This window comes from Colossoma macropomum, unplaced genomic scaffold (assembly GCF_904425465.1).
Source record: "Colossoma macropomum unplaced genomic scaffold, Colossoma_macropomum, whole genome shotgun sequence".
NCBI classification, from domain to species: domain Eukaryota; kingdom Metazoa; phylum Chordata; class Actinopteri; order Characiformes; family Serrasalmidae; genus Colossoma; species Colossoma macropomum.
In genome coordinates, this window is record NW_023494784.1 from 14,756,412 (window position 1) to 14,784,289 (window position 27,878).

At 37.2% G+C, this 27,878-nt stretch overlaps 2 protein-coding genes across 5 annotated transcripts in view; both read right to left on the reverse strand.

Annotated features, from left to right (window-relative positions):
- The window catches only part of morc3a (MORC family CW-type zinc finger 3a), a 33,962-nt gene extending 12,096 nt beyond the window's left edge, over positions 1-21,866 (reverse strand). Inside the window, exons 1-14 of the mRNA XM_036572280.1 lie at positions 21,786-21,866; positions 16,263-16,335; positions 14,224-14,356; positions 13,706-13,929; positions 13,329-13,482; positions 12,691-12,838; positions 12,426-12,554; positions 12,147-12,266; positions 9,079-9,176; positions 8,842-8,934; positions 5,948-6,076; positions 3,078-3,152; positions 1,750-1,792; positions 1,458-1,568 (exon numbers count right to left, since the gene is read on the reverse strand). Coding sequence (XP_036428173.1) covers positions 1,458-1,568; positions 1,750-1,792; positions 3,078-3,152; positions 5,948-6,076; positions 8,842-8,934; positions 9,079-9,176; positions 12,147-12,266; positions 12,426-12,554; positions 12,691-12,838; positions 13,329-13,482; positions 13,706-13,929; positions 14,224-14,356; positions 16,263-16,335; positions 21,786-21,824 — 1,569 coding nt within the window. The 5' untranslated portion in view covers positions 21,825-21,866. The remainder of the gene's footprint in view (positions 1-1,457; positions 1,569-1,749; positions 1,793-3,077; positions 3,153-5,947; positions 6,077-8,841; positions 8,935-9,078; positions 9,177-12,146; positions 12,267-12,425; positions 12,555-12,690; positions 12,839-13,328; positions 13,483-13,705; positions 13,930-14,223; positions 14,357-16,262; positions 16,336-21,785) is intronic.
- Positions 21,867-24,152: 2,286 nt separating this feature from the next.
- dop1b (DOP1 leucine zipper like protein B) overlaps positions 24,153-27,878 on the reverse strand; it is a 57,767-nt gene continuing 54,041 nt past the window's right edge. For 3 of the 4 annotated variants that reach the window (XM_036572620.1, XM_036572534.1, XM_036572406.1), the window contains exon 40: positions 25,705-27,261. In XM_036572620.1, coding sequence (XP_036428513.1) covers positions 27,019-27,261 — 243 coding nt within the window. In that variant the 3' untranslated portion in view covers positions 25,705-27,018. Of the gene's footprint in view, positions 25,037-25,704; positions 27,262-27,878 lie in introns of those variants that run through there. The other variant, XR_005007355.1, reaches the window with a different exon arrangement.

Here is a 27,878-nt window from a genome sequence, read left to right on the forward strand (position 1 = left end):
TAGAATATTCTATGATTCTATCAAAAATCCACAATAAGCAACTGGTAACTGTTGAGGGTATCATGACTGGGTATAAAAGGAGCATGCACCAATGGCTTGGTCTTTGCAAGTAAAGACAGTTTGTGGCTCATTACTTTGTGCCACACTTTGCGTTTCAGCTTGTTTTTAGGAAAAACGGACGTTGAATTCTCCATGCCAAAAACAAAAGGGACCATCCTGACTTTTACCGGCAAAAGGTGCAAAAGCCAACATCTGTCATGGCATAGAGCTGCATCAGTGGCCACAGCATGGGTGACTTGCATATGTGCAAAAGTACCACTGACATGGGGGTGCACTCTGGGATTTTAGAGACATATTCTGCCACAGCTTTTTTTAAGTGTGATGCATGCATCAAATTCTATATTTGTTTATATTTACAAAATACAATTAAGTTGCACAGTGAAAACATTGAGAATATTTTCTTTGTATTTTTGTCACAAATTTTTGTTTTTGTTGCATTTTACAAAATGTCCCAACTTTTCCAGAAGTGTAAAATGTATTTTAAACATTTCATTTCTATTGCTTGACATTCTACTGAAAATATAGTGATACGTTTTTTAGGCAGATGTGACAGGCAGTATTTCAAGTTCACTATAACTGACAGAAAGGTTTTTTACTTTCATATTGCAAAATGGTGGTTTCACAAATGGGAGTGATGTTTTTTTCCCTAAATCTGAAGTTATATGAAACTCAGACACTGAAGACATTCTCCACCATTCTTCCATATTACCTGTGTGTGCTAATGAAAATGAATACTTGTCAAATAAAACACTGCAGCGATGGCGGTTAATGAAGAGATTGACTTGAATGTGTGATTATTCAGCGGAATAACGTTAGCACAGCTCACACGCTGGCTAAAGCTTTGGGAAATGGAAACTGACACTGGCGAGTTACAGCGTCCCATTAAACAGAATGGAATGCTATCACAATAATAACCTTTTCTTAACCTTTAGGAACTTCTTCCAATTAACAGTTAATCGCTCTTTACTTTTCTTTATTGACCTTGATCGAGTAGTTTCGTGTTTCATAACTTGAGATAAGATGCTGTCAAATAAGATTTGTTTATATTTGTTATTATATTTTTCAAAATCTTATCTTGACCTTGTCAGATCTTAACTTGGGACAAAAGGTAGGAAGTTTCTGTAATATGGTCCCTGGTCTAAAACGTGTAATTTTCTCATAGCATATAAACTGCCCACAGTCACATCTCCCCTTTCTTAAACATATATTTAATTCTAGGTCTAGACCTTGACAGCTTCGTACAGTAAATGACAGTATGTATTTTCACATACATACTTCCTCAGAAACACTGGCCTATAAATCCTAGACTCACTGCATTGAGAAGATTCTTAAATATTAGCAATGTGAAGTTTTGGATATACAGAAATAGATCATTAGCTTGAAAAGAAATTACTCACTGAGAATCTGAGCTGGTGTTCTAGGGCCTGCTGTTTCCTCATCAATGCGGCATTCTGCTCTTTTAGTGCCAAGATCTTCTTCTCCTCTGTCCTTTTCTTTTCCTCTTCCAACTGAAACACAAAGATACAAACATTCATTTTATTATTAAATAAACAATCACAGCCAATAAACAGAAAATACATCTTGCGCCTTCAACAACCAGAAAAATGGAAAGCAGTGATTTAATGGAAATATGCTATGCTGATAAACCATTAAAAACTTCACAAACTTCACATTAAGAAAGAGCATTACCTGCTGTCTGTTCTTCTCTTGCTGCAACCTCTTATTTCTTTCACTAAGTCAAAACACATACACACACAGACACACAAATACACACATATATATTATTTATATCTGTCAAACAATTAAAATTACTTGTGATTAATACATTCTCTTGTGTAATTAATCACCGTCAATTACATTTGTTCACTTGATCAAGACTTTACCCTTAAGACTGTTCACAGTGCATTTTGTTATAGCTACGTAAGTGGAAAAAATAAGCTTCATGAAAATGTGTTTTCAGTAATTCAATAACATTATTTTATCATAATGCAAATGCAGAGTTCATATGAACCTGAACATGAAAGTCACATGAACACAAGCTGAACGCAATTTTCTACTTTCATCACTGACAACCAGTGAGAGCAACAGCAACTGCATGTTTCAACTCCTCTGTGACTGTAGCCTCTCTGTCTCATACCCTACTTTACATCTTGGGAAAGGGAACTGTTATTGACAAAATAGGGTTAAATCTGAAAAAAAAAGTTTTTTTTGGGAATTATTTTGTCTTTTAACAATTGCCTTACATTTGACTTAAAAAAAAGATACACTGTAGGCCAAAAGCTCCTCAAAACGAATCAGAAATCAGGTAATAACAATTTATAATAACTTTCTAAGAGGTAACTTTAAGAGGCATTAACCTCCTCAAACGCCTGGTTCCTATCACCACCGCTGTATAACAATTAATCTGTATTTTACAATTAGTCTGTAATTTTCTCCAGAATGGCAAATTCCACATCAAACCACTCTGTGTGAGTGATAACATCTTCAACATTTAAAGACGAAAGTTTTGAAAATCTATGGAATTCAGGGGCTTCAGGGGCTGTAGTCCAGGGGGTTTGTTATTTAGTTGATTTGCTGAATGAGGGGCTACTTCCAGCAAGATATTTCACCATGTTGCAAAGCAAAGTTTTCTGAAATCGGTTTCATGAAAATGACAATGAGTTCAGTGCTCTTCAGTGGCCTTCCCACACACCGGATCTGAATCCAATAGAACATGTTTAGGATTTGTTAGACCAGGAGATTCTCAGCAATGAAAGTGCATCTAAAAAATCAGCAGGAACTGCATGATGCAACCATGTCAACATGGACTAGAATATCAAAGGAATTTTTCCAACATCTTGCGGAATCCATGCCACGGTAAATAAACTAAAGCTGTTTAGAGAGCAGAGGGAGGCCCTACCCAGTGCTAGTATAGTGTTCCCAATAAAGTCCTCCTTGGTGGGTGGGTGTGTGTGTGTGTGTGTGTGTGTGTGTGTGTGTGTGTGTGTCTGTGTGTATATATACATTTCTTTACTCACTGCTGTTTGTAGGTCTTTTGATATCTGGGTTGCTCATCATCAGAGTCTTCGCGCTCTTCCTCAGCTGTACAACTCCTAACAAACCCCGGAACACAAATGTGATAATTAAGACATGGTCAGTCACCGAGGTCGGTACACTTTCCACTCAGTGGAACCCCATACTTCATTGTTTTGAGACTTTACAAACCCAATTCCAAAAAATTGGGACAGTATGTGAAATGGTAATAAAAACAAAAAGCAGGGATCAGTAAATTCTTTTTCACCTGTATTAAACTGAAAATGGTAATTTTATGTTGAACCTTATGAATCTCATTGATTTTCATAAATACATGTTCATTTCAAATTTCATCCCTGAAACACAGGCCTGTCTAGGACCTGTACTCTCTGTTTACGCATCCATACTTTAGTTACACATACAGAATGTGGCTTGGCGTTATGTTGAAACAGGTTAAATGTCTAAAATGCATCATATGTTGTTCCAAAATGTGTTCAACATTATTGGTGCTTTCACAGATGTGTAAGTTACCCACTAATATGCACCCCCCCTCATACCATGACAGACCCTAGTTTTGGAAATTTAGACTGGAAACAAGCCGGATGGTACTTTTCTTCTTTGCTCCAGCGAACAAAATGTCAATTTTTTCCATAAATAATCTGAAAGGTTGACTCAGCAGACCACACTACACGCTTTCACTGTGCATCAATACATTTCAGATGAGCTCAAGCCCAGAGAAGTCAGCTGCGTTTCTGGATGCAGTTGACATATGACTTTTGCTGTGCAGTCTTAACTTTTTTGTGGATGTAGCGATAACACTATGTATTGACAACGACTTATCAAGGTATTCTCACCCCATGTGGTGATATCCATCACAGAAACATGTTTGTTTTTAATAAGTGCCATCTGAGGGCTCAAAGATCATGGGTATTCTTTTGTGTTTTTTGTGGTCCCTTATGAACAGAGATTTCTCTGAACTCCCCAAAATCTTTTGATGATATTATGCATTGATGAGGTTGAAATACCTAAAATTCTCGCAATCCCTGGCTGAGGAACATTGCTTTTAGCTGATTGATTTTGCTGATGCATTTTTTTTCCAAAGTGGCAGGCCTGGACCCATCCTTCCACCTTAAAGACTAGGCCTTTCCTGGATGGTCCTTTTATACCCAAGAACAACTGCAACACCAGATGTTTTTTGAACATTTCACAAAATTCCTAGTCTTCAATTGCCCCATCCCAAGTTTTTGTGTTGCAGGCATCAATTTCAGAATGAGCGTTGTTACGACCCCTGGTCATAATATACCTTTTGTGTGCCTTGTGCTGGCATTTTGTGTTTTCCCTGTTGTGCGTCCCCTTATGTGCAGGTGCATGACTGGCCACTCAGGGGCGCCTGGCAGTACAAAAGGTCACCGAACCACCATCTTGGGAGACATTCAGGGCTCTTTCCCCTTTGATATGACCTGGAAAAACACCTGTCCAGACCAGCCTGGCACTCTTTACTTCTTTCTGCTTTGCTTTGCTGCTATCGTTAAAAATGCGACTGTTTGATTACACTTTGAGAGCTTGGGGAAAGTAGGGGACGGGTGCCATGTTGTTTTGATTACCTTTTCTCCTGTTTAAGGTAGGGAGTTAGGGTAGCCTATATGTCTTTTGTTTCTTTTGTTTTTAGTTTAGTTAAGTTTGAAATCATTAGTTGTTTTGTTTGTTATTTTGGCTAATGCTTGTCCCTGAAGCCATCAACCCAGCTTGTTTGAGCTTCTGAAGAAAATAAACCTGTCATTTTCTGGTTTAAATGGTGTTCAGTGTCTGGTCTGGCAACAGGTCTGGGGAGAGAGCCCACTCTCATTCTCTGTTACGGCCTGACCCTAGACCGGGTCATAAAGTTGATCAGGAAAAACATTAAGTATCTCATCTTTGTACAGTTTTTGTTCAAATACAGATCAAAGTAGTTTTATAAATCACTGCTTTCTGTTTTTCATTTGCATTTTACCTACTGTCCCAATGTTTTTGGAATTAGGATTGTAAATTCTTTAAAAATTACACATCTCAACACAGCTAGAAAGTCATTAAAAATAAAATAACTGCCACTTCCAATTTTTTGTTGTACAGCATTTAAAAAAAATGTTTTATACAAATGTATGTATTTGTAGGCTACATACCTGAGCACGAAAGATAGACTGGTTTATTTATAATACTGATTATATTGCAAATGAACTAGTGCAAAAAGGATAAAGATAGAAGTTAAAGCTCAAAAAGCTAAAGCTAAAGATCACAGGCCAAAAGTGAAAAGCCTCATCAAGCAGCAATCCATGAAGATGACATGGAACTAAAAGGGCAGCACTGTTTCTGTACTGCTTGGTAGGTAAACTGTACTATTATAAGCAATTTAAGGAAAGTATTTACTGTGTGTGTCCCATTCTGTTGTTAAATAGTGTTAGCTAATTAGCAAACAGTAATTAGGCCCTCATCATTCTTTATTTCATTATTTCATTATTGTTTTAGCTATATGTGATACTACATTCAACAAGTTAACAATAGGAACAAAAGACTCTATTAGCTAGCTGGACTTGCAAGCTAACATAGCCACATACCTTGTAGCAAATGTGTTTTATTTGGCTTTTAAATTTCACTCGGATATCAGAAGTACTACACACACAATACTGCGGCATGTGCTCATTGTTTCAAATGTCAAATAATCAGATGAGCAAACCATAAAAATTCATTGGAATGAATTCACAGACTTTTTATAGCATTTATAATTTTTCAAAACTTTTTCTAGGCCTTTCTAGGATTTTCACATTAACCCTGAGACTTACAGACAGACGCAGATAGAGTGGCATACACAAGCACACACAAAAGGTACACAAAAACACACCTGAACTGGGGGTCAGGGTTCAAGTGGCAGAACCATTTGTCAGGCAGCTTGTCAGTATCTATGCCATCTGGAAGTTTCCTCCACTTCAGACAGCCGTCACACTGCGCCCAGTTTTGGTCCGGTCGCTTCCTGCAGGGCCATACAAACACATACATTTTCTTATACAGCAAGCAACAAAGACAAAGTAATAATAAAAGGAATCATCACATTCTATCATTTAGGCAGAGCTCAGCAGTGTTCCACCTAGAAAATCTGTATTAAAGGGCAGTACTGGTTGTTGACAAAGAGGATAACTGATTTTATACTGCTTGATAAATGGTGAGAAACTCATTTTAGACCAGACGAGGCAACAGCACTGCTTCTGCACCACACCACACCAGTAGTCCTGGGAGGGTTATGATGCCAGCAACACATTTCAAAAAAGTTGGGACAGGGGCATGTTTACCACTGTGTTCCATAACTACTTTTTTTAAAAACACTCTGTAAGTGTTTGGGAACTGAGGAGACCAACTGCTATAGTTTTGAAAGTGAAATTTTCCCCCATTCTTGCTTGATTTCTCATACATAGGATTTCTGCTGCTCAACAGTTTGGGGTCTCTTGTCACATTTTTTTCATTTCATTATGCGGCAAGTGTTTTCAATGGTGACTGATTCCAAAAGCTGCAGGCAGGGCAGTTTAGCAGTTAGACTCTTTTACAATGGAGCCATGCTGTGGTAATACATGCAGAATGTGGTTTAGCATTGTCTTGCTGAAATAAGCAAGGCCTTCCCTAAAAAAGACATCATCTGGATGGTAGCATATGTTGCTTTAAAACTTGTATGTATTGTTCAGCATTAATGGTGCCTTCACAGATGTGCAAATCATCCATGCCATGTGCACTAATGCACCCCCATACCATCACTCTGCCTGAGGCCCAAAGATCACAGCCATCCAATGTTGGTTTTCAGCACTGTGTCTTGCATACAGAGATTTCTCTGGATTCTCTGAATCTTGACATCTTGAATCTCTTATGATATTTTTAGAGATGGATCTATCAGTGTTTTTGGGGCCGATACCTATCCCCTTTCAGCACAACTGGCTGACAGCCAATAACAATCGAGGATGGGGCTGGACTCCACATTTAAAGGCGCAGTCAGTGCTTCTTCAGAAGCTCTGCACCTCCAGACTCATGGACACACATTACCAAGGAAAATGACACTTTTTTTTAGATCTTCATGGCCATAAAATCCTCCACAAATGTTGTATGGACAAATACAATATTACAATGACAGCAAGTAATATAACTAACGTTAGGCAGGTTGTGGGTTAGCAAACTACTGCTACAATTGCTGCTGTGAAGCTAACCAGTTGGGATTAGCCATCAAAAATATTACTGACCTATGGGATCTGTGAAACAGCAAAAAAATTTAGTGATACCCACTCATCAAACAGAAACAGAGCAACCTCCTCATCCATTTCAGCTCTTGATGAAGTTGAAGTCAGCTTCTTTTTTGCCAACTTTCTGTTTGAATTTTCTCATTCCAACATAAATGGTGCAGCAGTTACATTCTGGTGCCTCAGACTCGCGCAGCAAGTGAAATAACCAGAGGCTATGCACCTGGCACAACAAATCAATAGAACAAAAGAGTCCTCCTGCTTCACGGATGGATTTTTAAATATGCGATCAATCTCAGGATCGCCAAGTTAGAGAAATATCAGCCGATCACATATTTGGGCTGAAAATTGACTGATACTGATACACAGCCAATCAATACTTCCATCTCTAGATATTATGTACTGTAGATGATGAAATCCCCAAGTTATTTGCTATTTTATGTTCAGAAATGTTATCCTTAAATTGTTGCACTATTTGCCCATGCAGTCTTTTTACACCCAATCATGTTACTTGTTGCCAATTAACCACCAGATGTTTCTTGTTATCATCACACAATTTTCCTAGTCGTTTCTTGCCTCGTCCCAACTTTTTTTGAATGTGTTGTTGGCATCAAATTCAAAATGGGTATATATTTTTCAAAAAAATATTTGATATGTTGCCTTTGTACATAGATTGTATATATTTCACTTTTTAAGTCCACCTGACTGTTCAGGACCTATTAAGTGGACACTGCAGATTTACAAAAGATAGTATTATGCTGGAGTCACCAAGTTTCCAAAAAACGAGACCAAAAGGAACGTCTTGGAAACAAACACACCCACAAGGTGGATTTGGCATAAAAAAAGGATGGTTAAACAGAAAACAAAGTCATCCCACTGTTACGTATGGTGGAAGATCAGTGATGTTTTGGGGCTGTTTTTCCTCCAAAAGTTCTGAGAACATTGTTACGACACAAAGCATCATGGGCTCTGTGAAGTAGTAGTAGATTTTAAGTAAAAATCTGGCTGCCTCTGCCACAAAAACTAGAATGTGTTTGGTTCTTCCAGCAGGACAATGATCCAAAACATACATCCACAACAATGGTTTAATGGCCTCAAATCAATCTTTGGACATGGCTATCCCATTCCCCTGTCTTAAACCCCCTTGAAAAACTGTGGAATGACCTAAAGAGGAGAGTCTAAGAGAGGACCTGGAATACGAGAGGATCTGGAGAGATTCTGTATTGAGGAGTGGTCTCAGTTTCCTTACTCTGCATTCTATAATCTTGCCAAAAATTATGGAGCTGACAGTATTTTATAGCAAAAACAAGTGCTTTAAATTCATGTCTTCTATGATTCTACCTCATTATAATAAGCTATAACAATATAATAAGCTAAGACAGTTGTTGGCGAACAAAAACAGAAGCTACTTTGTAAAAAAGAAATAGAAAATTTAGCTTCTTAGTTAAACCTTTTTTAATGATACTGTTTATATTGTTTGTGTGTGTGTGTGTGTCTTTTAGAAAATCTTTAAACTCACACAATATCCTCAACAGGGACAGTGCTTTTGAGTCTATGACGGACCTCTTTCCAGTATTCTTCAAGCTTAACACCGACATTGTACATAGTTTTCCTGCACAGACAGAAAATGACACACATTCATATATATAGAGAGCAAGAGATTACAGCAAATATCAAACCTGTATTTATAGCTAATAGATCACTATAGACTTTTACTGGAAGTATCAAAGCATCCAGCAGCCTCTCTTAAACATACCTGTACTCATCTGTGGAGTCAAAGTCTTGTTTATTGTGAGTTGGCTGGAGAAAGTCACACACTATCACCCCAATGACTCCCACACCAATGCTGTTGGCCTAATATTAAGGTGAGAAGACATAAAAATTACATGGATCACAGTGTAAACATACATATTATATATATATATATATATATATATACACATATGAAGCTGCTTAAAATGATAACAGGTTAAAAGTGCAGGATACAATTTCAATCCAATATACTTTTTGTCAAATTCAGCAAATATCTCCTCTCAGTCCACTAGCTCTCCGTTCTGAAAAAAATCCGGTATTTGTACACAATAAACAAAGTGTCTCAGGCTGAGACATAAAACACAATTCCAGCCAATCAGCAACAGCGGGCATTCAAACTCTTGCACAGGACATGGGGGAGAGGAGGGCCTAATGCAACGCATCGTCGAGAAGGAGAAATGGCAGAGAAACAGGCAAAGAAGCGACAAAAGAGAACAAAGATTGAGCAAGAACTTCTTAGATCAAGCAAGAGAGACTTCCAACAGTTGACAAGGCCGAAGTTGGCTCCAGTTGGCAGCAGTTCCATGTAACTGCTACACCACTTAACTCCTTAAATGGCCAGGGTTTTTTTTTTTTACAAAATTTTATAACACACTTCTATAACCCAAGAACAGCTTAGCTAGTTCACATTGAAATCCCTGTAGTTACTAAACATTAAGCCTCAGTATGTTAAAAGCCTGGGATTTTAAGGGATTAAGGTAGAATGAAAAAATTTGAAAAAGAAGCTGAGGCACTAGAATGTAACTGCTACACCATTTAAGGTGGAACAGGAAAATTAGAACAAGAAGCTGGTGAAAAAGAAGCGACTTCAGCTTCATCGAGAGTTGAAAGGTATGAAAACGGATGAGAAGGCTGTTCCTGCTAGACAAGCGCGTTACATTAACTTCATTTTGCTGCTTCACAGAACCACTAGGTCAGTATTGTTTTGTTCCATTTGCTAATATTTGTGAAAGCAACTAGTTAGCTTCGCAGCAGCAACTGTAGCAACAGTTTGCTAACCCAGAACCTGGCTAACATTAGTTACATTACTTACCGGGTGGTTGTTTGTTCTGAACTCAACAGTAAAACAATTTTTACATTTTATGTTATATCATGGCATTTGTCCATCTAATGTTATATCATGGTATTTGTCCATATAACTTTTGTGAAGAGTTTTATGGCCACAAAGAGTTGCTAGCCCAGTGCGCATCAATAAATGAAAGGGGCGAAGGTTCTGAAGGAGAACTAAAGGGAGGGGTGTGTTTGTTTTTCTGTTGAGTTCAAATGTCAACAATCACTCTCCAGAATTGTGTACTGCTCTTTTAATAGTCACTTCTATTTATTATCTTGAATACTCTTATACAATTATTCCATAAAATCTCTCAAAAGCTCAAGTGCAGTGGGCGCTGTTTGAAAATGTATCTATCCATCAATAAAATCATTTCTGTTGATTTAAATCATTTTTTAATTTTCAACTTTCTTTTTATCCTTCTTACTTAAAGTTGAATAAAAGCACAAAACCCACACCGATCACTACATTAAAAAAATTGAATAAATAAATAAACAATCATTTCTCTCTCAAAAAAAAAAAAAATTCCAGAGATTCTGGTGATTGTGCTTGCTTCTGAAATCTTGGCAATAGAGGCTGCCATTTCAAAGTACCATAGCGTTATGAGAGCCTTGACCAAAGACTCTTTGGTTTAGAAGTGGACCAAAGGCCATTTTGTTTTAAAAAATCAACACTGAAAACAGATAATGGGTCAGTTCTTGTTTTTCGCTTTATTAATCTTACTCTAAAAATGTCAAACTGTATTTGGGCCCACTTATAATAAAATCTAATAAACAAATGAAAGTTGCTATTTTATTCTACCCCTGAAATAATTTTCTGCATGCTGCGTGAATCTACATCACTGCCTGCTAACACAAATCAGGCATTCACGACCAAACTGTATCATCTAGAATCCCCAGTTTCTCATTTGTAAATACGACTTTTTCAACTGTTCAAGTGCAAATTACAAGTATGAAAATTGGTATTTCCCAGTTTCTGACACCACTTAAATGCAGCAAAATGCTACTTCTAGATCAAATTAAAAGGTTTCTGCATTGCACACTGCTGTGTAATGACATGCATGGCTAGCATGTCTGCCGCTCGGTGTAAGCATAACAGAGTTACTAAATTTCTTGAATATTCAGTGCGTTATGTTCAACAGTTTATTTTGGATATTCGACCAAACACTGAAAATGGACTTAACTGAACAATAACACAAGTCATTTAATAAAGTCACTTTTAAAATATTTTAAGAAATCTTTAATGCTGCTTGTAGCCAGTCATTTCATATTTCTGCACATATCATTATATAGCACCTAGGCCAGCTGTAGACTTGTAACAATCAAGCAGTATATTCTTTACTTTTTGTGTTTTACAATGAATCATTTTGTAAAGCCTAACTCTGAATATTGATGGAGAAGTGTTTACTGTCTGCTGACCTGGTCAGCCTCAACTTCATTGAACAAAATCTTTCACTTTTTATATACACAAAGTATTTATTTTACATTATATACATGAAATTTGCAATTACAAACACACATGTATTTATGATGTCCTGCTGGTTTGGATTGTATTGCAGCAATATGAATGAAATTCATCCAACATTATGCCAGGTAATGCTGTCAAAGAAGCAATAATGTCATGACACTCTTCATCCTTGGCCTTACTTACTTCCTCATCTGTGAAACTTTCGCAATCACATGAATATTCAACAGAGAATACCAATTTAAAAAGTGCATTAGAAAGTGCAGTTAGGAGGCATTTACTTTTATACTATAAGTATTTTATATATTTTAGATAAGTCATTTATTATATTTTAGATGAGTATTTGCACATATGAGTTTCAAAATTAGTGTGTGTTCTGTCACCTCTGCTACAGATAGAGTATAACTCTATACTGAGATGCATTTGGAAAAAAGCAAGCTGGGGTACTCAGACATCAAACAAGCAGGTTCAAACTTATGAAACACCAAACAAACACCCACCTTGAGCTGGCAGCCAACGCGCTCGTATGCTTTGATGAGTCGGTTTTTGTGGTACATCATGATGCCGTACTGCTCTTTGCTCTTGGTGTTGTAGCCAAAGGTGATTGAAATGTGCTTACTCTGAGAGAAAACTTAAGGATAAAAAAGTAGTTTAAAATATTTGAACCATGTTTGACAATTAGTTTTTATTCATTAATCACTTTTTATTTATTACATTTTCTTCCTTCTTTCTTTTTGCTCTCTGTCTTTTTCTCACTCTAGTACTTGGTAGAAGGATACAAGGAATTGGGGTTTGTATGAGTCTTTAACTATGTGTGCTAGACTTTTGGAGATGAGCTGAGTCTTGACCTTCTGTCCTCGAATGATAATCTGCATTCTGGGCTTCAGATAGAGGATGCTGCAGTACGCCTGAATCAAGAAAAATAAACACACGCAGACACACACAATTCTTTAATCTTGCACTTACCATTACTGATATCTCAGTGAAATAAGCCACTAAATTTGGCAAAATATGGAATTACAACATTCAATACGAAAAACTCACTCGTAGAGAGCAGGTACTCTCAGGTGCCGACTGTATGCCACATTCCAGCCGTTTGTTTTGCTCCTTCGTGCTTTCATATACTTCAGCTGGAATCCTGATGTCATATCGGTCATGCTCAAAGTCAAATTCTGATGTATTCAACGGTGTTCTGTAATGAAAAACATAACTGTCAGATCTACAGTGTTAATTTTTTCCTTCTTCCTATCACATATCCGTTCCTAAATTCTTTAAATTTCCATACCACACCGTTCAAAAGTTTGTAATCAATGTTTCCAAAAATCTAAAACCAATTTGGTTGCAAATGCAAATTTGTAAGAAGCTATAAAATAAAACAGAATAATGAACATAGTTATATATGATTAGACAATGAGCAAGAAAGCTGTAAAACATCAGCTAGTTATAATGAAATTACAATTAATGGCTCAATTAATGGCTCAAAATATTGCATATTGAATAAATATTTAAAATTGAAAAATACTGAAGAAAACACTTTTTGGTATCATGTTTATAGTATTTAAATATATGCTGCATGTGCTTATTGTATATAAAATAACCAAAATGATTAATATGTGAAGTGATTACAAACTTTTGAATGAAATCTATCTATTGATTCTTTCTTTCTTTCAAATCCTGCTCACTTGCGGAGGCTCCAAATGATGATGCGGGTTCCTGTGGAGCTGGCAGAGCAGTTGTCGATGGCTTTGAGCTCAGAATGAAGCTCATCCTCAGTCTGAAACAGGGAGTGGCGCAAGATATCCTGCAGACTCGCCACATGCTCAGGCTCAGGACAGAGTGAGGAGCAAGGTCAAGGGCCAAGAGGTAAAAGTGACAAACAGCACAGTGAAACTCTTGTATTCTTTAGATTAACTTGCCATTTACATTTGTTTGCTGTTAGCAGCTATGCTTTGTTTTGTATTCCTTAAGCCATATCACTTAGTGATAAACATGGAACTAGTTAAACATCTGTCCACCCATTCACTCAACTGTTTGTCCGCCTGTCTCTAGTTAAGGATATTGGTCTGGCCAACAGACTTGAATCTCACGATAGGCACTATGACGTTCTCTGCTCCTATTTTCTGCAGGTATGTCTGTGACAGCATCCCCACACACATGGTGCCAGCTTTCTTCGAGAACACGATGGCATCCTTCCCCAAGCGCATGGAGCCAGACTTAAAACCGTTACCGTAGAGACCCACAGGAACATGGCCATTTATTGTCTGCTTATCACTGAAGCCAAAACTGAAAGTGACAGTGAAAGAGAGAGACAGAGATTGTTGTACTGTTGTAAATCACACTTAAAAAACTGATTATTAATTGAATTAATTACTTACTAATTAAATACTTAATTTATTAAATTACTGGTTACTGCAATCGTTTTCAGCCACAACAAGGTGTTCATTATCAATATTCTATATTGATGCATCTCTAAAAATGAGAGGTATGAAAAAGGCTTGTAGATGAACTGCATTATTAATTTGGGATGTCTAAACTTCCTCTAACAGCCACCGAAGCCTCCACCAATACTTTCCCTACCTGAGCATTTTGTGCATTTTGTCATACTCCATGCCTGCTCCATTATCCATGAAGATGAGGCAGTCCTCTCCTTTTATTATTGTTTTATCAATCCAGAACTGCCTGGCCTTGACATCTGGGTCATAAGCATTGTCTAAGAAACAGAACAACAAAGAGCATCTGATATCCAGTGTAAAAGACACATGACCTGTTGAATGAGTTTCCTGGAGTGTTTGGAACCCTATGTATCTCTGAAAAAACATGTGAAATGCAAGCAAACCTAGGCCCAAAAGTGTCTTGAAAAGCATGCATCCTGGCCACTGGACAATAGACCCAGACATTCAGAGTAATTAAAATGATTAAGCTTGAATACTGTCAACATAATTTATAAATGAATTATTGTAGATTTGTGTAAGTGATTGTGAGCTGCCCTGCAACAAACACCTAGCTTCTGTGAATGAAATGGTAATAAAGTTTCTGAATCTACTGAATACTTTCTATTTATTGTCTCACTACCTGCACAAATTAGGGCATTTCATATAAACGTTAAGTATATGAGGGCAAACTGGGGAGTGTTATTTGCAAATAATACATAAGTCTATGGAGCCCAAATAGACTACTGTGAAATATAAAATAATAAATATAAATATATAAATATAATAAAATAAAACTTTAAATTATGAACGGCGTATCAAAAATTATACAATTTAGGAAGAGTCATAAGCCAAGAAAAAGAGGTAAGTCCTAAGGCAAGATTTAAATTCATCAATGGTTGACGCAGATCTCATTGAGAGGAAAACTATTTTATAACCTAAGGGCAACAAACAGAAAACGCAAGATCACCCTTAAAATTCAATCGAGGCATATGACAGTGAGCAGTAATTTATTGGTTGATTGGAGGGACCTGGCAGAGGAGTATGGACTAGTCATAGTGCTAATGCACTGTAGGGACAGACCATGTAATGCCTTAAAAACAAACAGTAAAATTTTAAAATCAATTCTGTACTTGACAGGACGCTAATGTAGAGAAGCAGAGTTTGCATCAGGTAAGACACTGTCTCTTTTTCTTGTGCCAGTAAGAAGTCTAGCGGCAGTGGACAAGTTGCAGACAGAACAGTAAGGACTGACTCACTCCAATATAGAGAAAATTACATTAGTTAACCTGAGTTGATAAAAGCACGTAAAACTCTCCACTAATCTCCAGATCATGAAATGAAAGGACAGATTTCAAATAAAGAAATATGCATCAACTGAAAAAATACTCTTTATGACTGAATATGACTGAATTTGTTGTCAAATTTAAAAGATCAGATCTGAGTGACATTAGGGCAAAAAAACGGATGTGCGCTACTTCAACCTGGTAATCTGAATGTAGACTAAGAAAAACAGCACAAGACTTCTGTGCTTTAGAGTACCTTCACATTACAGGTTGAAGTGGCACAAATCCATTTTTTTTGCCCTAAAGTGACTCAGATCTGATGTTTTCAGGGCTGTGTGGACATGCAAATCTGATCTTTTCAAATCTGACCTGAACGCTCAGATCGAAATTCACGTACTTTTTTTTCACTTTGCGTACGCCAGCATTCAGCGTTACCATGGCTGCTGCGCCAAACAGACATTAAAACTTGTAAACGGTGCAAAAGCAACCATCTCACCTCAAGGTTCGACACGGAACGCTTACAAATAAGCTCAGCACGTTTTTTTCACCATGGTTAGCTAACCATGCTTGGGGCCACAGAACCAGAGCCATGTAATTAATTAATGCCTTGGGTTTAAATAGATGATAACATTATTTTTGAAAAACCCAGAATAAGTAATCATTTTCTTAAATACTTGCTGTGGGACTGTAGTTTGAACTAATTCAGTAGAATGGCCCATTAAGAAGATCGAGAATGATTAGAAAGTTCCTAAACAAGGCTCAGAAATCAGTAAATGTAACTAGGCAATGCGCAGGTCAGTAATGTCAAGATAGCTGTGCAACAATAAAAACTAGTGACAAAGGCATGTACGTAGGCCTAGTTAACAAAGTAGTAAAACAAGCAGAAGGCGTGCTGACTCACCAATCAGTTCAGCAACAGCGCTGAAGGGCCATGTGTGGCTGGTGGAGTTTGTGTGCAGGAACTTTGGGCAAAGCTTTAAGAGAGAAACATAACAGAAGAATAAAGTGGTGTTATTTAAACATCCTATAACAGTGTTTCTTAATCCTGCTCCTGGCAACCCACAGCACTGCATTATTTAAAGCATTCCCTGCCTCATCACACCCAAGCCAGCTCATCAACTGATTATGAAGTCCTTCACGAAACTACTAGTGGATGATATACTGGTTAACCTTGGAAGACTGGTTGAAATTCTTTTTAAGGTATTAGATTTGTCATTACTGTTATACTGGTATGCAAATAAATGCAGACAATGTGACGGTCAAACAGTGCAAAACATGCTGATTCCCAGCTTGAGCTAAGTTAGTCTAGTTTATTGTCAAAGTAGCAGACATCAAATTGTAATGAGTTAATGGGGGGACAAAGAGAATGGAAGAAAACGTCTCTCAGGATTAGCCATTTGCTACTAGCCTAGCATGAAGACTAGCCAGCTTCGGCAGCAGTCCTCGCTCAGCCAGGTGCTTCAGGTGATGCCGTGGTTTGTGGCTTGTAGGCCGAGAGGCTCTGCCGCTTCTCAGCTAAAACAAATAGCATGAACAGCCTGTAATATTGACTAAATTCCAGCAGTGTCTGACTGTCATAGATTAAAGCTTGAGTGTAAGAGACACACATGATACAAATGACTTTAAGACATTTAGCAGTGTTTTTACAAGGCTAAGTTGGATTCCTTTTCACCAGCTTCATTTTTTAAGCCGGTTTTTCCCGTTCTACCTTAAATGGTGCAGCGGTTACATTCTGGTGCCTCAGTTTACTATCAAAGGAGCAGACATCAGTTTGTAAAGAGTTAATTAAGCAGCCGATCTTAGTTTCGTATCGTTTTTGCCGCACTCAGAGATGCCGCTGTGGGCCAAAAAGGAAGAAAGAATTATTTTTTAATTTATTTGTCTTTTTATTACACATGTTGTCTATTGTCAGTGTGCTTTTCAGCATTCTGGGGGAAATGACCTTCAGCATCAGACTCTCACACCCATCCCATTCATGCATCAGTATAACCAAAGAATATACACTTGCACTGTAGACATGCTCAGTACTCCGATATGATACCAGTGAGGGCCTAAATGTTCCGTTCTCACTGTTGTCAGCTGAGTCAATGACATGATGTCTTTTATGTGCTGCATTTTTGTGGTGGTGTGACCGGCTAACTACATATGCGTATTAGGAAAACTATTTAAAAAATAACTTTGTTACTTAAAATTCTAAATAAAATAGTTTGGCATGATTTTATGTTTGAAACGTTTAAAGTTATAACGTGTTTTAAAATAGTGCAACTTAAAAGTCACATGGCACAAAGAACAACAAAGACATTTTAGTAATACCATTATATATCATTATAAAAGCTATGAAACAAATATCAACCCATTGAATATATCTTTGCAGATCCAAAAATGCAAATCGTTTGATTACATTTTCAATTCATTCTTAATACTTTTTATTTATAATTGTTTGAAATTGTCATTTTAATATAAAAAAAATATTTATCACTGACTCAGCTACTAAGCTCTTCACCTTAGATCTATTTCTAATAATCTTATTAGGGGAGCACAATATATCGGCAGACAATTTATTATTCACTAATAAATAAGGATGGCGCCCACGTTTTATACGTAGTGACTAGTGCTGCCATTTTTTTCTATTCAACTCACTGAAATGGAGTGGATAAAGTGGATAAAACCACCATCCTACATACAGAAGACTGAAGGTTCAATTCTCAGTTCAGGCCACTGACACACCAGTAAGACACACAGCTACACTAATAAGAGTGCTTGGGCAAGACCCTTAATGCTTAAAGTCACTTGTCATTGTAAGGGACAATGGTCAACATTAGGGCTGCCAAAATAACATTAGAATATTTGTCAAACCCAAAAATGCACATTCAAATGTAGGAAGTGTCCATTTGAATGCTTAAAACCACCTCTGCTGCAGCTCCTAGTATCTTTCAGTGCAGTTAGCTACCAATGATGGCTACTAAAGACAGGGCATTGCTGAGCATAAATAAAACAATCTATTTTGGCTTTAATTATGTAGTATCTATTGATTTAATTAGGAAATAATGGAAACTGATATAAATAATGGAAACTCAGCCACTCTAAATAAGGTGATATGTCTACTTTTAATGGAAATAAGCAGAAATATGATTGCTGCTTCTCTCTATGGCCTGCTTCTACTTCTTCAACGCTCCAAATGCAGGTAGTAAGCTGCTAGTTTAGTTGCTTAGCTAAGAAATGTTGAACACTGCAGCAATGCCTCCTATCTTCACAGGGCCCATTATTTGATCACTGGAAGTTTCAGGATCCCTATGCCCCCAAGTCCTGTGCTCTGTCTTTGTTATTTTGGAAAGCCCTATATTCCCAGGCACTATGTTACCCTACTAAAATCTTCTAGGAAGCAACTGTATGTTCCCATGGCCCATGTCAGCCCCAAGTTGCCCTGATCATGTTTCCATAACATAAAAACAGGACTAACATCCATATAACATCTGGCTAAATAGCGAGCTAAGGTGTACACAACTAGCTATAAGAAAAAAAAAGGGCAGTGCACCACACTTAAACCAGAAAAAGTTCATGTATGCTATATCAGCAAAAAAACAGTCTGCATCATAAAGATTGCTTAGCTAGCTCATTAGTTCAGTGAGGATGACCAAAACACAGGCAAGTGCATTTCTCATCAAAACTGTGTAAAAATAAGCCTATTTGTCTTATTTTCAGCAACCATCTTATGGCTCCAAGCTGGGAACCAATGGTTTATAACACTGTCAGCTATCAGGATGTTTGATATGCTTGATTGCCCACTTATGGATTTTGGGACACACCGTCTTACAAAAATGGCTTTTACTGATAGGACTGAAAGTTCAATTGTTTTTATTTTAATTGCAATTTCATACAGCACAATATTCAAATAACACAAGATGCAATTTTTCATTACAGCCTACAGTTTCAGCACGTTTTAAGAGGGGGAATTTAACCTAGTAACGCAGAACTTGTGAACTGCCTGTAGATGAGTTAGAATCAGAAATAACCAGACGCCCATATACTGTGAACACAACACTGTCTGGACCACTATGTTCACTGTTAAAGCGTCAAGCCAGGAAAGCTGGTCTTCGTAGCCTAAGAAAACAGGACTGAACCTCAGAAAAAAAATGCAATTATATGTCTTCTCCAAATCATTATCTTCTTGACCAAACAATGTATTAAGAATATGGATGTATGCTCCCGAGTGGCGCAACCATCTAAGCGTTGGCCCTATCATCAGGAGATCGCGAGTTCGATCCCTGGTGATGCTACAGCCATCCGTAGCCGGAGTCCAAGAGAGCACAATTGGCCTTGCTCTCTCTGGGTGGGTAGGATGGCCCCTCCTTCTCCCCCCATCACTCAGCGCAGGCGTCTGTTAGCTGACGTAACAGATCTGGCGGTTGGCGCTTTCCTCCGAGCGCGTTCGGCTGTCCAGTGACGTTGCGTGAGCGGCAGTTCGAAAAGAAGCGGTGGCTGGCTTCACAGGTCTCGGAGGAAGCCTGTGTTAGCCTTCACCCTCCTAGCGTTGATAGCATCGTGTGATTGGGGGAGTCCTAACTAGCGGGTGGAATTGGAAACGACTAAATTGGGGAGATAACTGGGTAAAAATCCCCCCCCAAAAAAGAATATGGATGTATTTTAATATTTGACAAACAAACAAAAGGAAAATTCTAATGTGATTGCTGAGCCCTGCTAAAAGCCCTAGTCCACATAGGGCCTGTTTACACTTTGCGTTAACATCTGTTTTGGATTTCACTTGACTGCCTGAAAAACCAGGTGTAAACACCCCAAGGACAAACTGTGATCAGATTATGATCGGATCACTCAAACTACATTTAGAGGTGGTCAGAGACGAATTCTGATCACATTTAACACTGGTGTAAGTGGAATGTGTTTTCCTTATCCGTACACAATTACCTGAGTGGAAATGCAACTGCTGAGTGCTGACTAGCAGGTATGGGAATAAACAGCAAAGAAAAAGAAGGAGGATACACAATGCTGGAGTTACCCTCAAACTAACAGCCTTCTTGCAGATTAAAATGACCAAGACAAGCTTGTCGATGTAATGGGTAAAACAAGTAAACAAAAAAAAAAAAGAAATGCCTTAGGCATTGATGTGCTTTTTTACTCTGATCTCACCTGTTCAGACTAGGAACACATTTTAGTGAAAAGTGTATTGAAATCCAGCCAGTTTCTTCAGATATGATCCAGACACGAAACACATGTTGATTCAAGGTGTAAACAAGCTCATACATTCACACTACAATTAACCTTTTTTAATATAGATTTAAAAAACGTGTTTTAGCCATAAACAAACTAGTGAATTGTCACTCATGAGTAGGTAATTTTGTTGTTTTTTTTTTCTCTTGATGTCACTTGCTGAAATTTAACCAATTTTCTGCAGACCCAACACTCTTAAATCACATTCAGTGCAGTTTTGATTGAAATATACCAGTGAAAGTTCTCCATCCCCTTCCAGGCAGGAATGCCACTACTATACCAATAAAAGCACACGTGCACACTCACACACACAACTATACCAACATACCGAGTGCTTAAGCAACATTTCAGACTCTATATTCACCCATCATTGTAAGTGGCTCCGGATAAGAGCATCTGCTAGCAATGTAAAACACTTACACTGTGAAAGTTTACAATTATTGTTGTGTGTATTTAGCTCAGAGCTATGTAAAATTAATCAGTGATTCATTTCTAGAGTTTTAACCTATCATACATACATGGATTACGTGGATTACAGTGGATCTGGTTTTAAAATGTTATACAAAAGCAAATTATCAGTACTGGTATCGGTCACAACAAAGTGTTAATTATTGCATTTTGGATCATTAAAGAGAGCTTTCAGCATTCTCTTACGAAATACAAAGACGAAATGTAGTTCCTCTTTAAAGACTGAAAATTAGTAAACGTTATAAGCAAGCAAGAAAACCTTGCTTCGTCATATAAGACAAAACGTGGGCGACTTATTTAACATAGCTAGGTTAACTAGCTAGAAAGGTAACCTAGTCACATAGCTAGCGAACTCAACTCGCCAGTCTCAACTCCCACATAGCAGCGAGAGTGAAACGAAACTGAAAGTTAGCAATCGAAATTACACCAAACGAAAGCGGGAAAACCACCCTTTTGAATGCTCGGGCAGACAGTTCCATTCAGAGTTTCTGTCTAAACGTTTGTCATTTAAACACTGCCCTGCTATAAACAGCGCTACCTCTAACACTTACCACGTCTGACAATAACACTAATGTTAGTTTAAATAAGTTGGCACTGTGAAATGCTGCGGAAATGTTTTATATATCAACCTTTCATCACACAACTGTACATAAATACATACTCAATATCATGTTTTTCAAAAAAGTCTGCCTACAAAAACAAAGTTAGATAAGTTAACTGAGCTACGTACCGCACTTAAAGGAATTCCTCTGTCTGTTTGGGCCGCCATCTTTGTAGAGCAGCGGAGGGATGAGCATGCGCAGTAGGCCCACCCACGGTCACCAAAGATGTTTTAAAAGAAACGAGATGGCTTAAATCGCGGAAGATCGTTTTAAAAGGGAAGCTGCTAAAGTCACTGTTTCATTAAAAACAGTGTTAAAGCGCGTATGAAACGAAAGCAATACATATGATAACGTGATTTAATATTAATGTTAGTAACACTATTGTCATCTGATTTATATACTTCTTCTTAATATTGTTTGTGCCAGTCCCGCAGTCGAGATATCTATATCAAACCAACTCCAGAATGTTGAATGTCCAGAACTATTAAGGATCCCAAAGTAACCACCTGATCAACATCCTATCACCAGAGCTGGTTTATGAGGAGCCTGGCCTCTTCCTATTCCTGTATACATATATGAGGCGCTGTTTTAAACCCCTATAACTCGAGTTTAAAAGCTCTTAAAAATATAACAATGGTGTTAAAATGTTTTATGCTATTCAGTGTTTAGAAATAATTGCATTCCTTTACATTAAAAGTGTTTAAGCATTTATAAACTATGATTTTGCTCAAATGCTCAATGTTATACCATTCATTTTGGACTCGCTCGGGGGCGCCATCTAGCGTTTGAGAAACCCGGACGACATTACAGATTGGTAATTCTCCTCTCCAGAAGTTCTCTGCTATCACCTCCGATATCACAGGAACCACATAGCTTTTTCACTCTGCATCTTCATCAGGAAAATAAACTTTTCTAGTTAATAATACACTGTTTGCCCCTTTATTTTTAAAAATAAGTATGCATATGTGACCCTACTGTTTGCATAGAAATGTTTTGGATGCTGGTATGCTGGTTAACCAGTATGATTGTACTGGGTGACAAGCTAAACCAGCACCAGACCAGCACTAGACCAGCACATACCTACATAAACCAACTTACATCAGTATGAAATCCATGTTGGTCTGTGCTGTTTTTTCTGCAGGGATGACACTGATTATGTCACAGCACAATAACATGGTAATCTTATCATCGTGTTAGGCTTGTTATTAATTCAACATTGATCATAACTGATTAAAACTGCTTAGACATTTGGTGAAAGAAAATATGTAAGTTTAATTTGTAGTCTCAGTACATCAGAGACAATGAACTTTTTAAAACTCAACACTCCTGTGTGTGATCCACTCTGTGCAGCACACACACATGCTACCATGTCAGCATTACTGCAGTGTTGAGATCCCCCACCCAAACAATACCTGCTTAGCAGTGGTCCTGCAGGGCCCTCCTGACCATTGACAAACAGGGTAACGGCTAACAAATAATGAAACAGATGGACTACAGTATATAATTGCAGAACTACACAGTGTACCATCATGGCAAGTTATAAAATGGACAACAGGTATAGTACCAAACAAAGAAGCCAGTGAGTGCATTTCTCCAATACCACCACTTTTTACTGTATGAAAGAGTGTCCACCCCTATAAAATGCAAGCATATGAAGAAATGGCAGTCAATCATCACTGTTTCCTGTTAACAAGCTTTACCGTATAATTGTGTTAAAATCTTTGCTAGAAAAAATAAAAAATAAATAAACAGCATGACTGGCCACCAGCAAAACCAGCAAATGTTTTGTTTTGGATACTGATATGCTGGTCAGGAGAAACAGAAAATAATATGCTCACCCAGAGGTGTAGTAATAACTTTTAGAATGGGGTGGTCAGGAAAGATTCAGAGATTTTAATGGGGTGGTAAACTGCTAAAAAAAAAAAAATAAATAAATATATAAAACAGCGTTACTATATTAAGATGACACAAAACTTGTTGCATTGTTTTTTTCTCTGTGCATAACTAACTCATCATCTCTACATGAATAAAATATCACATCAATACAACTATTGCTGAAAGTTAACTGAAAGACAGAACTGTGTTAATGTAACATACTTTAGTCATTCATAAGAAAATTATGTATTTGAATAAATGCATCACTTTTTTCAGTGCACAGTGTTATCTTTAAGAAAAAAACATTTCATATAGACAGGCCATAGAAGTTATCCATTTCGGCTGCCCTCACTACAGATACATGAGTAATTATTAAAATGCGAGCCAGACAGCACTGTATGTATGTATGCATGTATTTAAATGTGAAAGATAAATAGTCACCACGATAAATGATTATAGCTTACTTATTTTTGATCGTTAACTCATCTTACCATCAAACAGGGTAAATGGGACCCAGTGCACATCCACTCACATACTTTGCTAAGTAAATTAGCCTATCACAGCAGGATATGCTAATTATTAAATGCAACCCAAACCAGGATATGTTGTGTTTTAGATGCTGATATGATGGTCAATCAGCATGTTTAGGCTGGGTGACCTGCTAAACCAGCACCCGACCAACTTAAACCATCTTAGATCAGCATGGAATTAATGCTGGTCTGCACTGGTGTTTTCAGGAGGGAAAGCCTGAAGATAGCTAATAGGCTAACAGGTTGCTTGAATAATATTCACAAACTGGTTTCAAATTCACACCTTTACAGAAGGAGGCACAATAAAACAGCAGAGAGATTTAAGAAAATGTTCCTTGTATGTCTTTCACAAGCTTCACATACTCATGTGTAATTTAGAATTGGCATCAAAAGTGAAATAATACTGCTAGATTGGCACCAACAACACCGCAAATTTCCAGAGGCACTAGTGGAAATTGGTATTATGCTACTGGCTAATCAGACAATGTGTTAACTATTGCTACATACATTCACAAGTTGCAGATCTTCTTGTTTTTACAGTTGTATCTGCTTTTCAGCATAAACAAAATTATAATGTTCATGTAATGACTGGATTAGCCATGCTTTACTTTACTTTCACCTGAACTTCGCACTTCGAAAGCTCAAACATTTTTCAAAAATTTATATAATCTTGATATGTGGTAGCCATTTCTCCAGGATTTAGGATATTGCCTTCTTTATGATTTATGAACATTAAAATATTCCTCACCTCAGGCTGAATTGCACAGAACGCACCTTCACATCTGTTTAAAAAAATTTGAATGATGTCATGCATCAATCAGTTTACACTAGAGCTTCTATAAAATGTGAATATTAACGATTAAAGATCTTTTTTCCCACCTCCTGAACGCTGCACAACATCAGGTTAGTTTCAATCTAGCTGTACTGTAGATTTGCAGTGGAAACCATGAGTGAAAGCAAGGCCTCTGAAAGTTCTTGAGAGATCAGGGAAGAATGGCACAACCCGTTAACAAGACTAACAAGTACAATCAGCCCTTGTCAACTGAGCCCCTCCAACAAAATTTTGTTTTCTAAATTATTTGGTACAACCTTTTATATCAAAAAGCCAAACTATGTGTTATTTACATTTTACTGACCCCTTTTTTTTAGACACAGGGCATCAAACAATACCATAACATGCTTATATTATATGTCACATATACTGTTTTTTCTGGAAAAAGCACAATTACAAACTGTTAATGCTGACCTTTGTCTTATTGGTCATCATTTTTAATGTGAAAACTACATTCAGTTGGCATGTATTTTATTACTGGATTTAGTATTATTTTTGTTTCTTTCTAGTCCCAGATGAAATGATGTAGGTAGACCTGTGTGCTGTCTCTTAATATTTTATATGCTATGAGATAAACATGAAAAGTTTGCTTATTATCTATCACACTCCACTATACTATGGAATTTTGATGTCCTCGTGTGAAAAATACTAATATCGTCATTCAAATTTTGACAGTGAGTCCTGCGTTCTGATGTAGTAGAGCAGGAAAATTTCTATTATGATTTGAGAGCCAAAGGCCTAGCATTTATTTTTTAGCCCCTTTATGTTTTGTTTGAAATGGTACTCAAAAGCAATGAGAAACAAGGTAGCTTACATTTTAAATTAGACTTTAATATATGTTGTAGAACTGCCACGTCAGATGGGGTTAGTTTGAAATTAATGACAATGTAAAGATGCCCTTGATTGATTTTTCACATCTGATTTTTTTGTAAAAAAAATTCCCTTATGTGCATTAAAACAAAAGGTATCTTAATTTTCCTTTGCTGTTCCAAGTGCATTTGCTCTGTAGATAGAAGTAAAACATTCAGTATTCAATGTTCATATTAACCACAGTAACTGGGCATTGCAGCTTAGTTTATTACAATGGGACAGAAAAAGTCATAATAAATAATATGGGAGCTATAGGTATGGGGGAAACTAGAGAAAGCAGTACTGTACCATGCATCTGCTACCAGAGATAAGAAATAACCAAATGTTTCCCGGCAAAATAAAACCATGAAGTTGCAAAGCATTATGCAACTACAAATACAAAGATTTTTCAGTTTAGAATATTGTAGCAGAGATATAACTCTGGACTTTATGATTATGGTTTGGATTTCAGTTTTCAACATTTTTTAACCAGAAGTGTATTTTCTTAGAATAACATAGAATAACATTCACTATTTGCTGATCATTGTTTTTTTCAACCCTGTTTCTGCGGTAATATTTACAATGAAATGCAGATAATTATAAAATGCAAAAAAAACAAAAACAAAATAAAACATGGGCATCAAAATGGAACGTACTGTGCTTTCCATTCTGGAATAAGAGCGGATGGTAGGCATACCTGTTCAAATTCAATAAGAAGACATAGTTATAGAATATTAGAAGAGAAAAACAGTGTTCCCATAATGGCACCAAGATTTAAGTTACATTCATGCTTCAAATGGCCAATGTTGCATGCTGTGCAAAATGAAGCCTTGTCACCAAACAGTGACACTGAAATTTGCCTTAAAATTGGTCAATTCTAAATGCTGCTTGACTTTTTTAATTTCTCTGAGACTAAACTTTGAATTTAGGGGCAAATTTGGCTGAAATAAAACTTTTATAGCGCACAATATTAAACCTATATCATTTTTATCTTTATTAAATTAAATAGTATTCACATTAAAAGCAATTACTCAGTCTTTACAACAACAGAATTTTCCTGATTCCCTCAGAGTTCACTATGCCTACAAAAATAAACAGACACCACTGCACGGAATGTGACATACTGTTTACGATCATGCTACAACGTTCTGGACGTTCACCACACTTCACACTCAATCGAGTAATGAAGAATTAAAACATCAAGTGCTAAAACAGAGCACTCGTTTCAGGAGTTTTTAGGGGGAAAGTCCAGGCCGTCAGATTTCTGCCAAGTCCCTATGAGTCTAAACCATCCAGAAACTCTCCCTCAGTAATGAGCTCCAGCTGCTGCAGCACCCTGCTGGAGCTGGGTGGGGGGTAATCAGCGGTGGGCTGAGGGGAGCGGTCTGAGCAACTGAAGGAGCAGCAGAGAGTCTGGAAGAAGGGCACCAGCTGAGTGATGGATGAAAGCGAACGCAGAGTAAGCAGTGGGAACTCCACACACTCTGATATGGATTCCCCCACCGTTCCATTCAGCTCCTGAAACATGGAAACATGGGGGCTTTAAAGTGCACATTTTGAGTAATATAGTGGCAGCCAAATCTCCAACAACATTCAGCACATTACTTTTACAACGGCATGTACAAACTGAATAATGCAGTCATTCATTTCCTAAGATGCAGCGGTGTGAAAATATCTTAGGCTACCTGATAAAACTGTTTGTGCAGTAGTTTTGTTTATAAATAACTGTATAACAATAAATAAATACTAATAAATATGCAATAAAAAAAATTCTTCAATTCTTCAAAACGTTATTGTAAGAGGAACACCTGTTTGGTTCCTCTTCTCCTTGATGCAAGAGGGAACATATTACAACCAATGATATCACACAGCAAAAAATTACACCTTGGCAAATCATCTTCAATCTAGCAGATATCTAATATTCCTCATTATGAAATAGTAATAAGAATATTATCATTTGTTGTATTTGGTTAAAGAAATTTAACTCGAGATACTGTCGTATTCTATTGGCAGACAATTTTGCTTCCTTCAAGTACTGTTTCTAAAAACAAAACAATTAAATCTGCATTATGTCTTGAACGTAGCAAAATTATTTGCCAATAGAATAAAACAATTTCCCTTGATAAAATGTCATG